The sequence below is a fragment of the Orbilia oligospora genome, assembly GCF_000225545.1.
Source record: "Orbilia oligospora ATCC 24927 unplaced genomic scaffold scaffold00054, whole genome shotgun sequence".
NCBI classification, from domain to species: domain Eukaryota; kingdom Fungi; phylum Ascomycota; class Orbiliomycetes; order Orbiliales; family Orbiliaceae; genus Orbilia; species Orbilia oligospora.
The window spans coordinates 376,715-395,704 of record NW_011645611.1 but is presented as its reverse complement, the minus strand read 5'-3'; the positions used below and the strand labels follow the sequence as shown (position 1 = coordinate 395,704).

General features: G+C 44.9%; 7 protein-coding genes across 7 annotated transcripts; 1 reads left to right on the top strand and 6 right to left on the bottom strand.

Annotated features, from left to right (window-relative positions):
- Positions 1 to 46: 46 nt before the first annotated feature.
- On the bottom strand, positions 47 to 1,568 carry AOL_s00054g140 (uncharacterized protein; the record flags this gene model as incomplete). Its single annotated transcript, XM_011121456.1, has 2 exons — positions 47 to 1,134; positions 1,235 to 1,568. 2 exons carry the CDS (start codon positions 1,566 to 1,568, stop codon positions 47 to 49), a joined length of 1,422 nt encoding a protein of 473 aa, XP_011119758.1.
- A 663-nt stretch (positions 1,569 to 2,231) lies between these two features.
- AOL_s00054g139 (uncharacterized protein) lies at positions 2,232 to 4,009 on the bottom strand (the record flags this gene model as incomplete). The annotated part of the gene is made up of 5 exons (XM_011121455.1): positions 2,232 to 2,256; positions 2,330 to 2,430; positions 2,491 to 2,706; positions 2,863 to 3,572; positions 3,646 to 4,009. The coding sequence occupies 5 exons, from the start codon at positions 4,007 to 4,009 to the stop codon at positions 2,232 to 2,234; spliced, it is 1,416 nt and encodes a 471-aa protein (XP_011119757.1).
- A 1,295-nt stretch (positions 4,010 to 5,304) lies between these two features.
- On the bottom strand, positions 5,305 to 6,426 carry AOL_s00054g138 (uncharacterized protein; the record flags this gene model as incomplete). Its single annotated transcript, XM_011121454.1, has 2 exons — positions 5,305 to 5,747; positions 5,901 to 6,426. 2 exons carry the CDS (start codon positions 6,424 to 6,426, stop codon positions 5,305 to 5,307), a joined length of 969 nt encoding a protein of 322 aa, XP_011119756.1.
- A 1,176-nt stretch (positions 6,427 to 7,602) lies between these two features.
- AOL_s00054g137 (uncharacterized protein) lies at positions 7,603 to 9,228 on the bottom strand (the record flags this gene model as incomplete). The annotated part of the gene is made up of 1 exon (XM_011121453.1): positions 7,603 to 9,228. The coding sequence occupies one exon, from the start codon at positions 9,226 to 9,228 to the stop codon at positions 7,603 to 7,605; it is 1,626 nt and encodes a 541-aa protein (XP_011119755.1).
- A 444-nt stretch (positions 9,229 to 9,672) lies between these two features.
- AOL_s00054g136 (uncharacterized protein) lies at positions 9,673 to 10,594 on the top strand (the record flags this gene model as incomplete). The annotated part of the gene is made up of 3 exons (XM_011121452.1): positions 9,673 to 10,158; positions 10,238 to 10,461; positions 10,543 to 10,594. 3 exons carry the CDS (start codon positions 9,673 to 9,675, stop codon positions 10,592 to 10,594), a joined length of 762 nt encoding a protein of 253 aa, XP_011119754.1.
- Positions 10,595 to 10,959: 365 nt separating this feature from the next.
- On the bottom strand, positions 10,960 to 13,018 carry AOL_s00054g135 (uncharacterized protein; the record flags this gene model as incomplete). The annotated part of the gene is made up of 6 exons (XM_011121451.1): positions 10,960 to 11,985; positions 12,055 to 12,155; positions 12,232 to 12,464; positions 12,551 to 12,622; positions 12,693 to 12,841; positions 12,923 to 13,018. The coding sequence occupies 6 exons, from the start codon at positions 13,016 to 13,018 to the stop codon at positions 10,960 to 10,962; spliced, it is 1,677 nt and encodes a 558-aa protein (XP_011119753.1).
- A 3,475-nt stretch (positions 13,019 to 16,493) lies between these two features.
- AOL_s00054g134 (uncharacterized protein) lies at positions 16,494 to 18,825 on the bottom strand (the record flags this gene model as incomplete). The annotated part of the gene is made up of 4 exons (XM_011121450.1): positions 16,494 to 16,616; positions 16,692 to 18,056; positions 18,109 to 18,314; positions 18,372 to 18,825. 4 exons carry the CDS (start codon positions 18,823 to 18,825, stop codon positions 16,494 to 16,496), a joined length of 2,148 nt encoding a protein of 715 aa, XP_011119752.1.
- Between the last annotated feature and the right edge of the window lie 165 nt (positions 18,826 to 18,990).

The window sequence follows — 18,990 nt, the reverse complement described above, 5'->3', positions numbered from 1 at the left end:
GACGTGTGTTCTTGAAATCTGAAACTTGATTATAAATCCGGACAATTTATGCCTTAAAGTTAAGTTGTAATCGTCGCTTCGAGTTCGAGTTCATATTATCCTGCGGATTACCTCCTTGCGCCTGGGTCTGGGTCCCGTCATCTTTTTTCAAAGTCCTTATCCTTCGACTCTCTACATCAGCATTAGTAGACTCGTAATTAGGATTAACTCCAGCAGCCAAAGCTGCCTTCCTATTCCTCCTAACCGCATTTCTATCTTGGCGTGCTTTGAACGGTTGGGTTGGCGGTGGAGCATTAGAGTCGAATGATGACCACGGAGTTCCACCGGCTGGTATCCCACGCGCTAGCGCACCCAAGGAGCCGGTAGATGTCGTATGGGCCGGGCCAGTGTCTGCCTGGGTGTTTGCTCCTCCAGTCGATGCGATATCGACACGATCAAATTGACCCAGGCTTTTGTATGCCGTATCAATGGGTGTATTGGACACAGCATTGACCTGCGGGATAGACACGGTATCCAGTGGCCAGTTAAATGCGTTCGCCTGACTACCCTGCATCATATCAAATGGCCCATTGAATGCATTCATCTGATTACTCCGCATCATATCGAACGGCCCATTGAATGCTGTGTTAAATTGACTGTTCGGGGCCGTATTTGAATTTAATGGCGCAGAAGTGGTTATTGAATCGTCTATTTCCTCTTCCATAGGTCCGGAAGGGCTATTATAGGGTTGGTAGGCGAAATCTAATGGTCCTACGTTGTGGTCTAGAATACTTGGTCCTCCAGTTAATGCCGCCGAGAACATATCCTGGAAGTCATATATGCCAGTTGTCCCATCATCATAGCCATTGTTGTCGACCTGGTTATTTTGCATTTGATCCGGGTACAGGCTGTAATACTGGTCGAGGAGGTCCTGCATGCTTTGTTCATGCTTTTGACGGCGATAATACTCTTCGGCTTTTTCTCGTTCTTTAACTTCTGCAATCATTGCACGCAATTCCGGGGTGTTGAGCCTCGGATCAGGAGGCGGGAACGGATTTTCATCAGATGGTTTCCAGTCTCTAATGTAGTCAAAAACAGCGCTCAAGTCAATGCCGTAAAAAGGGTCGTGAGCTAGATAATTGAACTCCGACGGATCTATTAATGTGATTACGACGACGGTTTGTTAGATGTAAGTTAACCATTTTAATTCCAAATGGTCGAATCGGCTTCGATGTTGCTTTAAATTTTCACATACCTTTCTTGCCCGTTGGGATTTCGAAAGCAGCTAGAGTATTATATATATACTCGGCCGCGCCTACGAGGTCATCGGAAGGAATAGAATTCCCACCAAAGATTCCGTTGCTTTCATAAGCTGCGGCTTCTATCACTTCCTGCACATGATTGTAAGATTCATCTGCACTGGGAATAATATCAGACCACATATTTAGATCCCTCTGTAGACTCTGAAGATCGGCAATCAAGTTCTCCACACTATTCGTTCTGACGAAGGGAATTGATAAATTAAGTGCCTGAGCCATAGAAAACAGAAGTGCTGTGCTAATGACAGCATAGTAGATAGTGGCACCCATGATCTAATAGCAATGATGTATATATTCTCATTAGTGTGATATTTCTCATAGCACAACGTAGGAATTTAACTATTTTGGTGATAGCTGGGTCTTCTTACTCTTCGATTTGTAGAAATTTGCCCTTAGATCTATACTTATAATTGAAGATCTTTTTATTGACTACGGTGGGTTAATATCAGTATACCTGAAATGTTGTAGCGAGTATCAATATAATATATCCCATAGACCATATATGAGCACACACCGTAGCGAGATACCCTAGCAGATTCCATGCCATCCTCGCGTTTCTGGCATCCCATACCCCCTCTTAAAAACGTGCTCAAACCCAGCAAGCTTGATTGTCTAGTTCGGGCTTCACAAGAACAGCCCAATATTCGTCAAGGCTTCTAAAATGCTCACTTTCTTGCTCAATTAATCGAGAAACCATAAGAAACACAGCCTTGAGTAGTGTGAAGCTTGTTTCATTTCTAGATTTTGGCTCAGGCTATAATTGCTAGAGCTAGCGCCGGTCCTCTATCGGTATACATTGGGTCCAGCATCAGTTTACAGAGAAGTCTGCAGTTAAACTGTCGCTGGTTATGATTGATTATAACTTCTATATCCTCTTAGCAATTATAAATTTATGGTAGGAAAGTCTCGTAAATTCATCAACATTTCTGCGCCTTAAATGACATATCTAAACCGGGGCCTATATCTCATATTTGTTAGCTATAGTTAACACAAAGTAGGGGGTGCTTGTCAAGAGGGTTTGTAACACATACGAGTCATCGCCCATCTCATTAATCTCTTCTTCAGATTTTCCTTCGATCAAATGATCTCGCTTGCCCTCATCCCTGGCTTTATTTTCTGAGATGTAGTAAGTCTAGAATTCAAATCCAATTATTATTTATATCCGTGGAAACTATCCGTAGCTGGCACTTACAAGTAATGTTCCATAAGTTATCATCCCCACGCATAGCATAGCAATGGTGACAGCATGACCCTTTATGAATCGAGGTCCATCTCTTGCAGGATATAAGTAAGCAGACATAACTCCGCTCGCATTTCCCATTGTCAATTGGAAACCACTTGCGGCTACCTTTTTTCCATAGCGCGGGATATTTACAACATTCCATGCAAGCGGGAGACCGACAGCAACCTATGTATGAATTCTGTTAGTTTGTGAATCTCTTGGTAAGGTTTTTAAGTTAGATTTTTCTCTTACATATAATCCTCCAGCTATCAAGAAACACCCAAAATATCGAACCGGTCCCCCGACTGGGGTTATCAGAAGTATATAACCAACTATACTGACTAGAGCAGCCACTAAGCTCGGAAGCCCTCTCTGCTGATGCTTGTCACTCCACCATGCCACAAATAGGTAGACAGTAGCTCCGAGGGCATAGCAAGGTATCGTCAATGCTTGCACCACTGGTGCTGGCCACGTCCCGAGTGTTCTGATAATAGTCGGAAGATATGTTGAGTAGCCATAAAGCATAGTATCCATGCCAAATAGTCCCACGGCGTATGCATAACATTTCCAATCCTTGAAACAAGCTATGACATCCTTCTTTTTCAAGTTTTCTTCCGGCCGCACATCGCTTCCATGTTGAAGTTGCATACGTTTTGCCATAAATACACGCTCTTCAGGGGTGAGGAATCGGGCGGTCGATGGTTCGTCCGAGAGAATAAATGGGGTGGCAAAGCCGAGGAGGACTGTTGGAATGCCCTCTAGAATCATAATCCATCGCCAGCCTCTCATCCCAGAGGTCCCGTCTAGGAAACCGATTGCATAGGCGAGAAGACCACCACAGGCACCTGCAATAGCTGCTGATACGAAGAGGTAGCCTATCCGCAGGGCGATTTCCTTCCTTGTATACCAAAAGGTTAAGTAAACTGTAAGGCCTGGGAAAAGACCAGCCTCAAAAATCCCGAGGAGGAGCCGACAAACAAGAAGCCCTCCATATGACTGCGTTAGTCCTGTGAACGTTGCAACTAGACCCCATGAAATCGTTATGAAGGCAACTATGTTTCAGCGAATATGTTAGTTTGCATGGGAATAAACACGTGATATATAGGGTATGAATGTTGAACATACTCCACCGACTTGCCCTAAACTTTTTTATTACAAGGTTGCTGGGGACCTCAAATAGGAGGTAAGTGACGAATAGCAATGAAACCGCCGTTTGATACTTCAAGGTACCCGTCATTCCTAGATCTTCTTCTAGCCCGTACAACTTTGCATTTCCTATATTTATGCGATCAAGAAAAGAGCATAGATATAAGAGCATCACCACAGGAATGATGTGGAAGTCTAGTTTTCTAACCAAAGCTGCTTCAAAGGCAGGGTCTCGGGCAGCCCCGTTCTCCAAGGAGGAGTGTTCGTCCCGAAATGTTGTCGACTCATTCGGTTGCTTTTGATCGTCTACCGCCGCATCAGTTGCCTTGATCGCTCCGGGCATGTTGGGAAAAGGACCAATTTCGAGGGATGTAGAAATATTTGTAGCCAGGGCTCTCTATATTTATATATAGTCTATTTGTATATCAGAGTCCCGTGTGCTCCTGTGACTCTATAGACTGATAATAAGGTGGCGATAGAGTAGTTTGGTATGTGTGAAGGATATCGATATATTGATAGTTGTGCAGACTGCCGGCCGCCGGATTTGGACCTGTGTGATGTATTGGTATAAAAATCCGATTTGAAGTTGCAATTGGCGAAACGAATCAAGAATCTAGAGTCGGATAGCTGCATCAAACGGAAGAGCAGTCAGAAAGGTCCCCTTTGGCCTAAGCTGTCAGGCGCAGACAAAACAGTGGTAGAGTAGGCAGGTACGAAGTCCGTATCTAAGTACCAATCCAGCATTAAGTTGTGGAACCTTACCAACCGGGATCCGAGGCCGCTCGTCAAGTCGACGGTTCACAACAAAAGCTTGGCCGGGATTGGCTGGATGCTTGTGTAACCAAGTCAGTGCTTCAACGGAGCGAGGTTTTAGGATTCTGCGTAGCGATTATATTCGACTCGGTCTAGGTCTAGAAACTAATTAAATAGGTTACGGTGGAAGGCAAAGGGAGTTCATGCTATCGCCGGTACCGGTAGCCTTGCTCAAACCCTCCTACAAAGGAGTCGGAATCACTGAGTAATACCACGACTGACTTGGACCGATTGGTAATGGTAATGAATGGCACTTGCCCCATCGACTGAGAAAAATTCTCGTTCGGCGGGGCCGGTAGGGTCCCACTATTAATTTAAACTTCAAGACAATAACATAATAAAGACAATTTTAGTTTAGGGACCCCTGCGGGCAAACGGCTGCGACTTTAGCCCCGTTTTTAAGAACTGGTTGTAGGGGTACATTCCATGAATTCCATCGGGCAGCACAGGGTGACGTGATTCTGCAGAATTCTTTGGAGGGAAGCTGCAAGGCACCGCCGGCTGGCTACTTTGTTGGGTTTTTGGCGGGACAACGCAGATACCAATTAGCTACGGTCTCCGAGCCTATTCGATATATTCTGATCTGTTGACGAGAACATTTGTTAACATGAAAGATAGAGAAAAAGAATACAACTAATATTCAAATTTAAGATTTTAGATTCCGTAAGTCAGTCAGATAAACTATTTGGCCATCATATAAAAAGAAACACCTAAATTGCATAAGGTGTATAGCTGCAGTGAATGATTGATACAAGACACTTTCTGGTTTTGCGCCGTGTGCGCACCCGGCCCAAAAAATGATTATGAAGAGAAGAAGTGTATTTTCTAGAGATCTTTCCTCCCAGAGACTTTGCCCAGCTCAGCGTCAGCTGTTGAAACAGATCGAGGCTCTGTATCGCCTGCCCTTTTGTATAATTCACCCATGCCACCCAATCGACTCTTCAACGCATTCAAACTCCTACCCGAACCCCTCGGAAGCCCTTCTGGACCCGAGAGCCAATAGGGTTCTTTAGTCCCGGGCACTAACTGTCTGTCGGCTGCATAGTCGCCTAAGTCGAAATCACTAAACCCCGCGTGGGATTTAGGCGGTTTCTTACCAAAATGCCAGGCCGCGCTACTATCAAGTGGAGTAGTGCGCATATTTTTGTGAATCTCGTCCGATATCCCATCCAAAAGTAGGGAGCCTGGTAAACCACCAGCATCACCACCAGTTGAGATACCATCAACCTCATCCCCCTCCCGAGTGAACACGTCAAAGCATCCACAACCTTTGATAAATTTATTAGCTCTAGAAATTTAGAAAACTTCCTCGTTCCTTGTCTCCGGATTCTATATTTAAAGCCCGGTAACCGATAAAACAATGAAGCTTCGAAGCGGTAATCAAGCATTTAACTTGATGGAAATATAGTAACATCACTTACCGTACACTTTCTCAAGCATCCTAGCAACTTCGTCAGTTTGACAATTTTCAGACGTGTGTATCGCTCGTAGCTTCCACCCCGGAGCATCACCTCCGACTAGCGCGTGCTTAGAGCAGAGACACTCATAAGCCCACCTTTGGGTGTCATATATGATTTGGTTGACCGCATCCGTTCCAATTTCAAGATCAAGTTGACGCCAGTTTCTCGCATGACGAACGGGAGCACGGGCCATGGCATCCCAAAGCTCGCGAACTCTGTTTGCTGTCGCGCATGAAACGCCTGATCTGAAAGTATAGAATCCTCCAGGGGGTGGAGCACGTTTCAGTTCATTTTTATCATTGGCTGGTGGAAAGGGAGTTGTTATTTCCGTATTTTTTTGAGACTCAGCTTCCTGAGATTGACTCGTAGGGATCTCTGCAGTAGGCTTTAATTCCGGCTCAACTGGAATAGCTCGTATAATCTGCATGCCCAACACTAGGACTAGTACTAGAACTATATTTCCAAGAGAGTTCCTTAGAGTGTGCATATTGGAAGGTAAATATCCTGTAGAACAGCTTGAACCGTGTACATCTGGGGTAACTATATTAGTAAAATACACGATCTAACTCATAATATCTATACGTACATAAAATACTAGAGGAGGGTCGTCAATAATTGTTTTGTGGGTATACAGTGCTACGTCAACCCATATAGTCAATGCAGAATTGCCGTCTAAATTTCAGCAGTATAGGATAAACTGGTTATTGAGTAGAAAGGCGATACTTCTGGTTTAGTTTAGAACAAGGTAGTGGTGAACTACGGCGGCCAGTGAGTAAACATAAAGACAGAGACAGTGTTCAAGTAGGAGTTGGGGTACTAAATATATAAGTTGTTTTTCAGGGTAACTTATCATTAAGCCCCTCCGGATCCCCAGCTAATATCCTCTTTAAAATTTTGCATTAAAATATTGGGTTTGTACCATTGCCCGCGCTTTCCGGTGCAAGGCTAGCATACGTAGGAGGTGTATTCATGTTGGAAGGTGTCTTGGAGGCTATATCATTATCACAACCTCCCAACTTAACTCCTATAACTTTCTCAACGCTAGCCCCATTCGCAAGGCTGGTTACCGATATACTAAACTACGCGAAGGACTCTGTTGGTAGTAGTGAGGTCTTATGGTTTTAAAATATCACTCTTCTTGCCGAGAAAGCTTAGATCTACATCTATATGGTTGTAGCTTTGTGTAATACACTCATATATACCGGAACAGCTTATGTTGGATCCTTAACAACTCTGTCTAACGCTAGTCTACGCGCACAGCACCGATAATATTGACAGACCTTTCAACAGAAGAGGGAAATCTGAAACCTGAGTTACCAACTAAGATACTCGTGCGAACATGTGGGACAGTCAATATATGCATCTGAATTCGGTATTTCTCGTGTAGTATCAGAGGTAAGTAACCTCAATATCTAAGTTTCGGATCTTTGAAACCATCTTGTTGTTATAGGAATGTATTAACTCTGTTGGCATATATATATGCGCATACGTAAAATTTATAAACATCTGTGACAGAACAACTTCGCCACAAACTCGCTAATGCAATACTTTAGGGTAACACAGTCAACTAAGCTATAAGTTGGCCCCGATAACAGCACAGTTGAGGAGTCCGGCGACGAGACAAAATAACAGAGGCTTATGTGATTACGCTCCTAGGGAAGACCTATGTTTGAAGGGCAGAGTTTTGCGGGGATCCTCTCCTTCGCCCAGGGCCAACTTCGAATCGCTCGTCTTCGTCAAGCCCTGCTACGTTTTGAAGATTCAATTGTGATTGGTGGGACTGCCCCGCCACCAACGGGTTGGGGTCAGAGAAAGAATCTTCCATTAAAGGAATACGCCTTCTCCGCGGATCCATACCTCGTCCCGATGATGTTGCGCCGTACGAGTAAGGACCGTCGTCAGAATAGATAGATGACTGTCGGCTTCCAATATTGTGTTGTAGACTCTCGGCTAAGACGTCTATCTCGGCTTCATTGATAAGCATTCCGGCGTTGTACTGCTGAGGCTCTTCACTAGCATCTCCTCGTAGACCAATTCCCTGTTCTTGAGCTTCGATAAAAACCTGATTATGGTTTTCAACATCTTGCTGCACAGGCACTTGATTTATATTCTCCAAAACCTGATCTATATTCTCCAAAGAATTGGTTTCTTGCCCTTGTATATCGCTACTGATACCGTCAGTTCCAGAGCCAGACTCGGTCAAGCTCTCATCGGAGCTTTCTGAGGACTCATTTTCTAGCTCTTGGTTATCATTGCTCGAGACTCTATTTCCTGGTGGATCATCGAATGGCTTCATGAGTTCTTCGAGTTCTTGTAGCTGCCGAGTGACATCCTGACCTCTCAACTCGTTCAACCGAGCCTTCGGCAAAACGTTCGTGCCAACCAAGTCCCGGACGTAGGCAATGACGCCATCGTTTTTGCGAATCTTTGGTTTTCGAGCCGGGCGCGGCGGTAATCTTCCTTCTGCTATAGCTTCATCCCTAGTATCGCCCAGAGAAAGAATATTGCTTATATATGCTTGAATCTGTTGTTCATATGACGCTATATCTGGGACGAGTTGCGATTTTTCAAACTCTTGAGGTGAAGTTTTGGATAAAATGAACCGTTCCCCGAGGTCCCTCAAGTAACCATAGAATAACCCGCCACCTTGAAACACATCTTTGAGTTTGTCAGAGGGGTCTGGAATATTGTATACGTTTCCGGGGACGTAAACCCTCTTCCTCTCAAATAGATGTTTACCGCCTTTCTTCATCCATGCATAGATTGCGGGCTTCGGATCATCTGTTGTATTGGCTAGAAGATCGTTGGGGTCTCCTTTGGGAATACTTGGGTCTAACGACACAAAGGACGCCTCGTGGAAAGCAAGATCGGATCCAAGAGCAGTGAGATTAACTAAGTGAGCACCCTCAAGTTGACTAGGGTTCAACACTACTGCTAGAATTAATCGCCCTGACAGGCTATACTTTTCCTCGGGACAAACCTGACTCCGTGAGAATGCGATAACTGATGCTGGAGGCTCGCCGGGAGGATTGTAGACCACTAAATACTCGGCCTTCGCCCCTCCGACAATTTGTTTGAATTTATAACAGACCCCAGGTAGTTTTCGTCCTAATCTGCCATTGACTTGTCTCCGGAGTTCCTCATCAAACCAATCTCCGCGACCTTCACGAAGGTATAAAGTGTAGTATGCCAGACAGGAGTGGGACAAGAGAATCCACAATATCAGAGCACAGATCTTATGTCCATATGTATATTTTGAATACGGTCTGATAGGAAGATCGAATGGCATGTCTAGCACTTGATTGGTGGTTGTGTATAATCTGTTGGCTAACGATCCGCATGCCGAAGCGAATTGAAAGTGCGGAACTTCAATAAACGGGTTTCAGGTATACACGCATCTGAATTCCCTCATTTCATCTCACCCATGAATTATTCTTCCTTGAGCTACTTTCTTCACGAATTCATGCGAAGGGTAACTTCCAGCGATTCAGTCCCTTAAGCTTGTGTTGTCGTGTGTCTTTTCTGACTTTCTCGTTTAAAATTCCTAATTTGGAAAGCAACACAACACCCCTGGGCTGGAATCTTCAGAGCTTCACGGGCTTGTATGACCCTTCGATTGCAACTAGACGTCGCGTTGGTGTCAACTGAAGTTAAGAATTCAATTCAGTCCAAGCTTCGCCATCTACTCCTACAGTCACGTTTAACGTTTTGATATCGTATACCAAATTTCAAGATGTCAACAAAGAGTACCGAAAGCTCTACCGCAGCAGGGGAGTTGTCCCAATCCGACCAGGCCTTGCTTCCCACATTAATACCGAAGACACACGCGTTCGTAAAGGACTACATGGCCCGATACGACTCTTCTCATGATTTTTCTCATGTCCTCCGAGTTCTCAATTTAGCACATCATATCGCTCAAACGGAGCAAAAATATCTACAATCGGTTGCCTTAGTGCCGCCACCAGCGACAAAGGTGGCCCCATTATACGATAGCACAATTATCACGCTTGCAGCGTTGCTGCATGACGTTGGTGATAGGAAATATATTCAGGAAGGGGAAAAGGTTGATGAGTCCCCAGTGAAGACATTTCTAGTGGAGGCGGGTGCAAGTGAAGCTTTAGGGGAGAGGGTACAAACGATCGTCAACGGCGTTAGCTATTCAAAAGAAATCAAAAACCCTCAAAGGGTACTGGATTTGATTGAATCTTACCCTGAGCTGGTTAGTAAAAGATACAGAAGTAAAGAAATTAGCCTCGAATAATTTTATATCTAACTACCATAAATCTCGGAACAAATAGGCAGTGGTCCAGGATGCAGATCGACTTGATGCTATCGGTGCCGTTGGGATCGGTAGAACCTTCACCTTCGCTGGGGCGAAGGGAAGCGGAGGAGCAGGAATGGAGAACGTGCTGAAACATTTCGAGGAGAAATTGTTAATATTGAAAACCATGATGAAAACTAAAACAGGTACAGAGATGGCAGAAAAGAGGACAAACATACTCAGAGATTTTGAACGCTTTTGGTATGTTAAAGGCCCTTCTCTAATGCTACCAAATATTTCAGAATCTATAAGAAGTTCCTAACATTAAAAAATTACATCTAGGGTCGAGGAAAAGAGTATAGCAGGTGGTGTGGAGCTTTCCTTAGACATTTAACAACTCTGCTAACCATCTCGAAGTTGATAACGCTTTGGTTGCACTGGATGTAAAATCACCCATTCTCAGGATATACATATACTATAGCCAGGATCGATATAAGCTGTCTCAAGTCTCCCTCAGAGATATAGTGAAAATCTATTCAAAATGTTGCTAATGGGTATCCATCAATATCATTACATATTTACAACAGAATCATAAAATGCTATAGTATAATGCCGCAATAAAACTCCAGAATATCCGAAATGCCCATGTCCCCTAAACAATGCTAAACCCGAACGGATCATAGAGGTGCGTTCGCACAAAAGATCCCTAAAGCTGGAAAACAAAAGCAATAGTAAAAGAAAAAACTATCCAGAGAGTGACTATATCCGCCTCTTCATCTCTCTTTCTAGTAAGCGCCTCTGTTGGGCTCTTACTCTTTGTCGTAGCCGGATTTCCTCCACATCCTCCTTTAGGTAGTTCACACTTTCACCGCTGTTATTTTTGCCTACTGCAACTCCTCCGAGGGCAAGGTTGGCCTCGGACCCCGAGTCATCAGCTGCCTCGTTCATGCTTAATTCGTAGTCTGAGCGTAGATCTGTCCAATGGGTGACCGTTGTCGCTCGTTTTCCATCATCACGTCGGAGTGGGCCGGAATAGTTTGGTAGAGATGGTTGTGGTTCATCAGTCTCATCGAGAGACACTCTACTATCCAAGAAAAATGTTTGACGACCATCCTCGTCAAATTTATTGTTGGCTTCAATAGTCGTGGTCGTGGTCGTAACATTTCCATTTGATAGAACGGCCATAGGAATATCGGAGTTGCCAGAATACTCGATTCCACCCCCTTTTGTTTCGATAACTTCTCTTACTATTTCTGTTTGGACGTTGATACCCTTGCCAAAGTCGAGATTGTCTTGAACGTTGTGTCGGAATCCAGCTAGGTCCCCAATTTCCGGGTCATTAGGGTCTTGAATGGTTCCATTGCCTATGGCAGTGCCGTTTACGGTACTATTCATCCTTTCTCCCCTCCAAACATGGTACGCCCGTTGCAAAGATGGATCCATTACGGCAATCAATGCGTAAAAGATTCCACGAGCACCATATAGAGCGTAGTAAACAGCATACAACGCATAGTCGCCTTGTGAATAGATACCCGAGAGGATACTGATGCGGATATCAGCAATGGTAATGACGAGGTTTAGAATAATCATAACGGCAGGATATAGTGAGATCCGGAGAATAATGCTGCGGAACTCCTGGTTCGAGAGAAGGGATTTCTGAGCGTTGCGTGTCGCACTTAAGTTTGTGCTTTCACGGTTGTCTGGGGATGAGGAGCGGATCGTCGAAGTCGTTACGTTCGCGTTAGGAGAGGGTTTATTTTGAGTAAGCACGTTAAGGGCGGTAAACTATTTTCAAGTTTTAGCATATACTCTCGACTAAATCAAAGAACCAAATAACACTCTTTGTCAACCTACCTTGTGCCTGTAGAGGTGAAAGACGGTTGTACAACAGCATGTGCAAGTGATAAGCACAGCTAACAATATCCAAAGAAGTTGAGTCGAAATTTGCCATTTCACTAAACAGTCAATTGAAAATTAATCGAGATTCTCTTTTTTAGACAAAAGGTTGCATATGCGCATTCAGTTACTCACATCGGTCTTCATTATTGTCCGAGGTCAACCAACAGACGCCAATAACATCGTCCCACCCAAACTTTCCTTTGATGAGTGGCGGTAACGTTGTTCCAAGATTTATAACGATCGTACCGATGACATAGTACTTTTCCATAAAGATACCATTGCACAAATGGACAAGTACTAGTTCAAGATTTAATGCGACGCAGGTAATTAGCCAGTTGGTTATACCGAGCCAAAACTGGATCATCCTAATTAACCACCAAAAAACGTTAGAATGACGCCGTACACTTTATATCGAAAGGCTCGACGAGCAGGCCATTTTAATGAGTCTTACCAAACACCAGCGACGCAGAAGAATCCGGGTTTCACTTCAACACATATTATATATCCGATGCAGTAGAAGCAGCTGGATGGATAGAGTGTCCTATTAGCAACTGGAAGAAACTTGATATTATACTCGCGAGATATCAACTTACTTTGAGATCAATGAGTAGCATATCAATCTGAACGAAACACGATCCAAACACTTTTTAGATTCGTGATTAAGATATAGCACAAGTATAAATCCGAGTAACGATAGGCAGAGGAACAGCGATATGCCGGCAAGGATGGCAGACATGTCATTCTATAAATTCAAAATGTGTAAGAAAAAGCGTACGGAAACGGGTAAGGACAGCGAATAGGGCTTAAAAGATTCTCAACATACCATCATCTTTATCCTGACAGGAGTTAGCCATGATGTCGGCGTGTCCATCGCAATATCCGCCGTCCTCGACATCAGAAACTCTGTCGCAGACGCCATGTTGTATAAACTGTGTTGCCCGGGAATCGATCCAATTATAAAATCCCCAGTCGAATCCCAAGATCCTGAAGATAAAAAAGAATGCGAAAGATAAATCCAAATAACTGGGAGTTTTCTAATCAAGATCGAAAGATTATCTCGTTGAAAAGGAGCCTGGGAATTTCCGGAGCACGTTCCAATCGAAAAAAAGAGCCAAGGAAACGCTTATTCTTGACGCCTTTCGAAGCTGGTAGTTGTCGCCATTATGTCGTTGATCCTTTTTTTGTCTATTCGCTTTTAGGCAGTCGATAGGATTGGGAAACTCGTATTTCGATACCGCGGCCCACAACTTTGGAAGGAGAACTTGCGATAGTCTCTGGAAAACAATGAAAATATATTCACTCCGCTCCGGGAATATCTAACTTTAGGTTCCACAGGCGGATCTTTAAAGCATCCCGTAGGTTTCGGCTTTCACATCTGCAGGCCGGGTCCTTCCTGTACGCATGGCAGTTAACCGTAATTCTTCCCCCAATTTCGGCCTCGCGAGGTACCATCTCAGCATGTGCAGCTGCCCAAAGCTGGATCCATGGAAAAAGTGCAGGGGCAATTCAGATTGCTATTCCCTGTTTCCCGCGTGGAGGTCCCTGAAAAAGACATGAACGAGATTCCCAATATGATTTCCAGTTCTTCCTGATGGTGTGGGAGAGGATTTCTACTTGTAAACGAGCTTGTGGCGGTATATTCCTGGAGCCTGAGGAAATCGGCGAAGACAGCCCATGCCTGTCGAATTATGCAAGTGTGGGGCCATGATGGCATACATAGTACGTACGCTGGTCGTTCAAACATAGCGTGGTTCTGTTCCGCCACAGGCCCCTACTGCAAGCCAAAATCAGCATACCTATCTCCTATGATATACATTTAATGTAAGTACTTACATGTACTCCGTATGTGTGTGTATCCATCGATATTTGGTGACGGGTAGTACAATTACCTATCTCACAAGGTGGAGTCCTTGCTAGGCCCACACTCAATAGTATAATCTGATAAGAATCGATCGAATCGAAACAAGCGTCGAAACATAATTTGCAGAAGATTGGCTGTCACAGCGCTGTTGCCTGCAGCGACTTGAACGTCGAAGTCCCAAAAGAGACACAGACACGAGGCCGAATATCCGGCTGGGGGCCATCTCAGTGTCGGAAATGTGAATTTTGCCTTCGAGATTTCGACTGAAAGTGTTTTTCTTTCTTTCTCTAGACTACATCCTGTTAGAGTAGTTCGTAGAGAGGCTGCGCAGCTCCAGCAGTGCTTATGGGAGCAACACAGGGCAGCTGTACAAGCCAGGCCGGGCATAGCATGACCTATGAGACCATCTAAAATCAAAATCTACAATTCAGCTCTTGAGCTTCATCAGTGGTTTCTCGCAGCCCTTGAACTAAGAATTTCCGAGTTACCGTACCATGCTCCGACGACCTTTCGAGGAATCGCTGCCGAAACCCTCTTGACTAGAATCATTCTCCGCCAATGCAATGGCGGACAAGTCGCAACTGGGAAGCTCAGAAATCCGGGTTACCATATCCGTGATAGCGCTATTTCACCAACCGAAGGCAACCATGCTCACTAAACCTTGTCGGCCAGGCATGCATGGGTCGGGCACTTTTACCATTGGCTCTTGCATCTCACTTATGATGATGATATCGATTTACTCTCTCTCCTCACAAGCTCTTGCCGCAGCATCGAGCTAACTTCAAATCGTCTAACACTGAGCTTATCGTCTTTCGCATGAACAAGCTAGGATGGAGAACCCCAGGTTCTACCAATAACTAGCCTAAAGTTAACAATGCGGCGCACACGACAGCTGAAATCATGGAAGGAACTATATTTGTATCCATATGGCACTATCTCTTTTATATCAGGTATGCCCACGAGGCTCATCTAATTTCGATAACGAGGGTACAACTCGGATACGCAAACCGTATCTGTTCTGCTTCAATGTCTATCCTCGCTTCTTGAATGTCTAAGAATTTGGAACATTCCCACCATTAGCGATTGATAGGATAGCGGTGCGCCCGAGGCCGAGGCTGATGCTTCTAGATCTACAGTAGTCAAGCTTTGGATTTTGCAGAGCTGGTCCTTAATGCATTTGCGACACTTACCATTGGTAACCGGGACCGAACTATCGGACCAATATCCAAATCCACGGCCAAAGCTGACGACCTTCGACTATATCCCTTTCTCCAAATCAGGGAATCCCCTGCTTCGATTGTCGACCCGCCCTTGGTTTTCGTCTCTCCGTGAATATACCTGTTAGTGTATACATGTGCTTATTAAGTAAAGATATATGCACTCGAAGACTTGTTCCACCAATTAGGCTGGCTGAAGTTAACTCCAGCTCTTGGGCTGTTTGCCCAAGACTTTTGGTGGCCACCCGAAGTAACCAACCTATCACTAATCCAAATATTGCAAATTACTCCCATTCGAGGTGAAGAAATTTACATACCTTGATAATTTTTCCCTTGAACAATTCAAATATTTGACGCATATCTTGAAAATCGCTGATCTCCTATCTTCTTTCATTCAGTATCTGTCTCAGTGCTGGAACTATCGAAACAAAAGATATTAAAGTCCACGATGTTTCCTGGTTGTGGTCCGAGCCATGTCTCAGAAGCCTAACCAATCCAAGAACCAAGCACCCCACCGTTGGGATTCTGTACCACATGGCCGCATAGAACATTCGAATGTGATTTAGAACCTGCATGGAAGGGAGGAAAAATCACGCTTCTTCGTAGGTTCTATTGGTCGGAAGCTCGTAATCCAGCCACGAGGAGAATCCAGCGCTTGTCTATCTCGTCTTGGCTTGCATCTTTTGTGGTAAAGATACACTGAGGGGTTTTGTTGAATATCGTGAATCGGACAAAACAGAGTTCATGCGGGGGCTGGCAAATTTCAAACCAGTTTCCCATTCGTTGTTTACTTCTGCATGCATGCGGCATATGCAGACCTCAAACGTTCCCCGACACGTGGTCGGTTGTTCTTGTGACACTAGAAGTCTTCCATTGAATCGAAATTATATTAATGTTTCACAAATAAGATATCCCGTTCCGAATAGACCAACCGTCGTGGCCGTGGACATACAAAGGTGCAAGATGATTAATGATAATAGGCCACAAAGTATAGCATGAGAGAGATATTGGGAGTCTTGAATGTAGCATTGATCTATAGATGTATTCAGGTAATAATATCATAGGCCAACTCCAAAGAATATAGGTATTCCGCCCACCGTAAAGTAAATTAACGGCCAATGAAGCTAGATATTAACAGAAGAGATTATCAAAGAGAAATCAAGAGGAAAACCATAAGCGCCAGTTCCCAGACTGACTCCGAGCTAGAATCCCCAGTTCATGTATATTTCGTAAGGTCATTGCTACTGCTGCATTGTGTCCGAGCCCAAGCCGACTATGCTAGTTTCAACGCGCACAAAACTTAAAAGACCTAGAGTTTATTTAGCGCCCCATAGTCCTTTAGAGGCTCCACCACCACCACTACGCATTTGTATTGGCTTGCTGAGATCTGGATCGTAGCTGTTGGATTGGATCCACTGGTCCATGACGACGTCGCCCCACTAAGTTTAGCGATATAAATGTTAGCAATGCTATTTTATCAAACAAAATGGTTATATCTAAAGGTTGATACGCACCTCGCTCCATTCGCGCCACAAGTTTTCATCTAACTTGCTGACTCCTTCACGTCGTGAGGCCTTCATGACTTCTCTGGCTACGGCAACACTAGCGTCTCGGACACGTTCAATTCTAGGGTAGATCAAACCGGCGGCAATTTCTTCTGCATTCAAACAGTTGGCCAATGCCACGGCAGATGAATAAACCATCTCGTCGGTGATTTTAGTGGCTTTAGCAAGGATAGCACCTTTACCGAGACCAGGGAAGATGTAGACATTGTTACCCTGACCTGGTTGGTAGGTAACGCCACCACCATTGGTTGGGGTATAGGATGGGAATGGGGAACCGGAAGCAAATATAACAGTGCCTTCAGTCCAGTCAACGGCCTGCTGGAATGTACACTCAGCCTTTGTTAAGGGGTTGCTAAGTGGGAAGAGAATAGGTCGACGATTCATGCCACCAGCATCAACGGACACCTTCAGTGCTCGAACAACGCTCTCAGTGAAGATACCGAATGTAGCGGCCAAACCGAGGAGGGCGGTTGGGCGAACGTATTCAATAACATCTTCAAGAGTTTTAAATTGGTGACCTGCATTATCTGTTCGGGCGAAGACCTTCTTGTGTTCAGCAAGTCGGTCGCCACGATCCATTGTGACCAAACCCTTAGTATCGACCAAGTAGAACTTGGACTTGGCTTCCATCTCAGAAAGCCCTTGGCGAGTATAGTACTCCATGACTTGTTTGGCAACACCAACACCAGCAGAACCAGCGCCCATAAATACGAGCCGTTGGTCTTGAAGAGGAACATTCGAAAGTCGGACTGCATTCATGTATCCAGAGAGAATGACGGCACCAGTTCCTTGAACGTCATCGTTGAAGGACTTGTACTCATCTCGATAACGATCAAGGTAATGGAAAGCTTTGTCGGTCTCAAAGTCCTCAAACTGGATAATCATATCTGGGAAAACCGAGGCGGCAGCAGCCATGAACTCGTCCATAAATTCGAGGGCCTCTGGCTTAGGAACACGTCTCTGACGAAGACCCAAGTAGAGAGGATCACGAAGATTCTCCTCGTTTTCAGTTCCGAGGTCGAGAACGATAGGGAGGGTCTTTTCGGGCTCAATTCCGGCTGCAGCAACATAAAGGGCGAGCTTCCCGATCGGAATACCAACACCGTTGATTCCGAGATCACCAAGACCCAAGATTCTGGATCCGTCAGTGACGACGCAAATTTCAGGGTGTGGATACGGCCAATTCTTTAGGATGGTAACCAAGCTAGCGCGCTGCTTAATCGAGATGTACAGAGCCTCCGGCTTTGTAAAGATGGTGCTATATTGCAGGCAAACGTCACCAATTGTCGGAGTATAGACGATAGGCATAAGTTCCTGGCATGTGTTAGTTAATAACTCGAATTGGATAGTGAATTTTCTCCCATACCTTTGCATTGTCCATCAAAAGTCTATAAAATAGATCGAGGTTTGTAGATTTGATGCTGGAGAGGTACAAGTACTTATCGATTCCGGTTTGTCGGCTACGAATCATTTTCATGGCACGCATACATTGAATATCCTGAGTCTCCATGACATGCGGCAGAAGCCCGGTCAAGTTCAATTCTTGGCGATCCTTCGGACTTGTCGATGTGCCTATAAAATATTTTTTTAGCTAGGGCCAGAGCAGCTCCCTTATCGTTCAAAACATACCTCTGTTGAGAATGGGTTCTCGGAGCAACTGATATCCCTTCTTATTACCCTCTAGCAGGTTTACAGCAGCGGTGAGCTGCTTAACCTCTAGGGGCTTTTCCGAAGCATACCCTGAGAGGACGTCCAGTCTAACTGACTGGAGCATCGTATCAATGATAGCCGAATCGACTGGGTTCGATAGAGTCTTCATTCTTTGTCTTGCGAGCGAAACTCTTCTAGATCTTCCAACGACACCGGTGTTTCGAGGGGGCGATGTAGGAATTGGTGGAATTGGTATTTCTGGGATATTCTGCAAGCTAGCCCCGGCAACAGATGTGGCTGGAGATGAATCCGCAGAGAAGATAGTAGCTGCGGAAGGAGTAACAAGGACGGCGGAGCCAGGGGATTCAGCGAATGTACCAGAAGAATGAGACTTGTCGAAATACGATGTGTCTACAGTCGTCGGAGCTGCCATCAGGTTGTCGCTATGGAGGACGATCGAGATGGTACTTCGGCCGGCCACTGGAGGCAGAGAGATATTTATGTTATACACGTCCTTGGTGTAGTACAGGTATGAATCAGGGTCCGTAGATATACGCACTCGAGACGCCCAACCTCCCGGCTGTAGCTACTGTCGGTT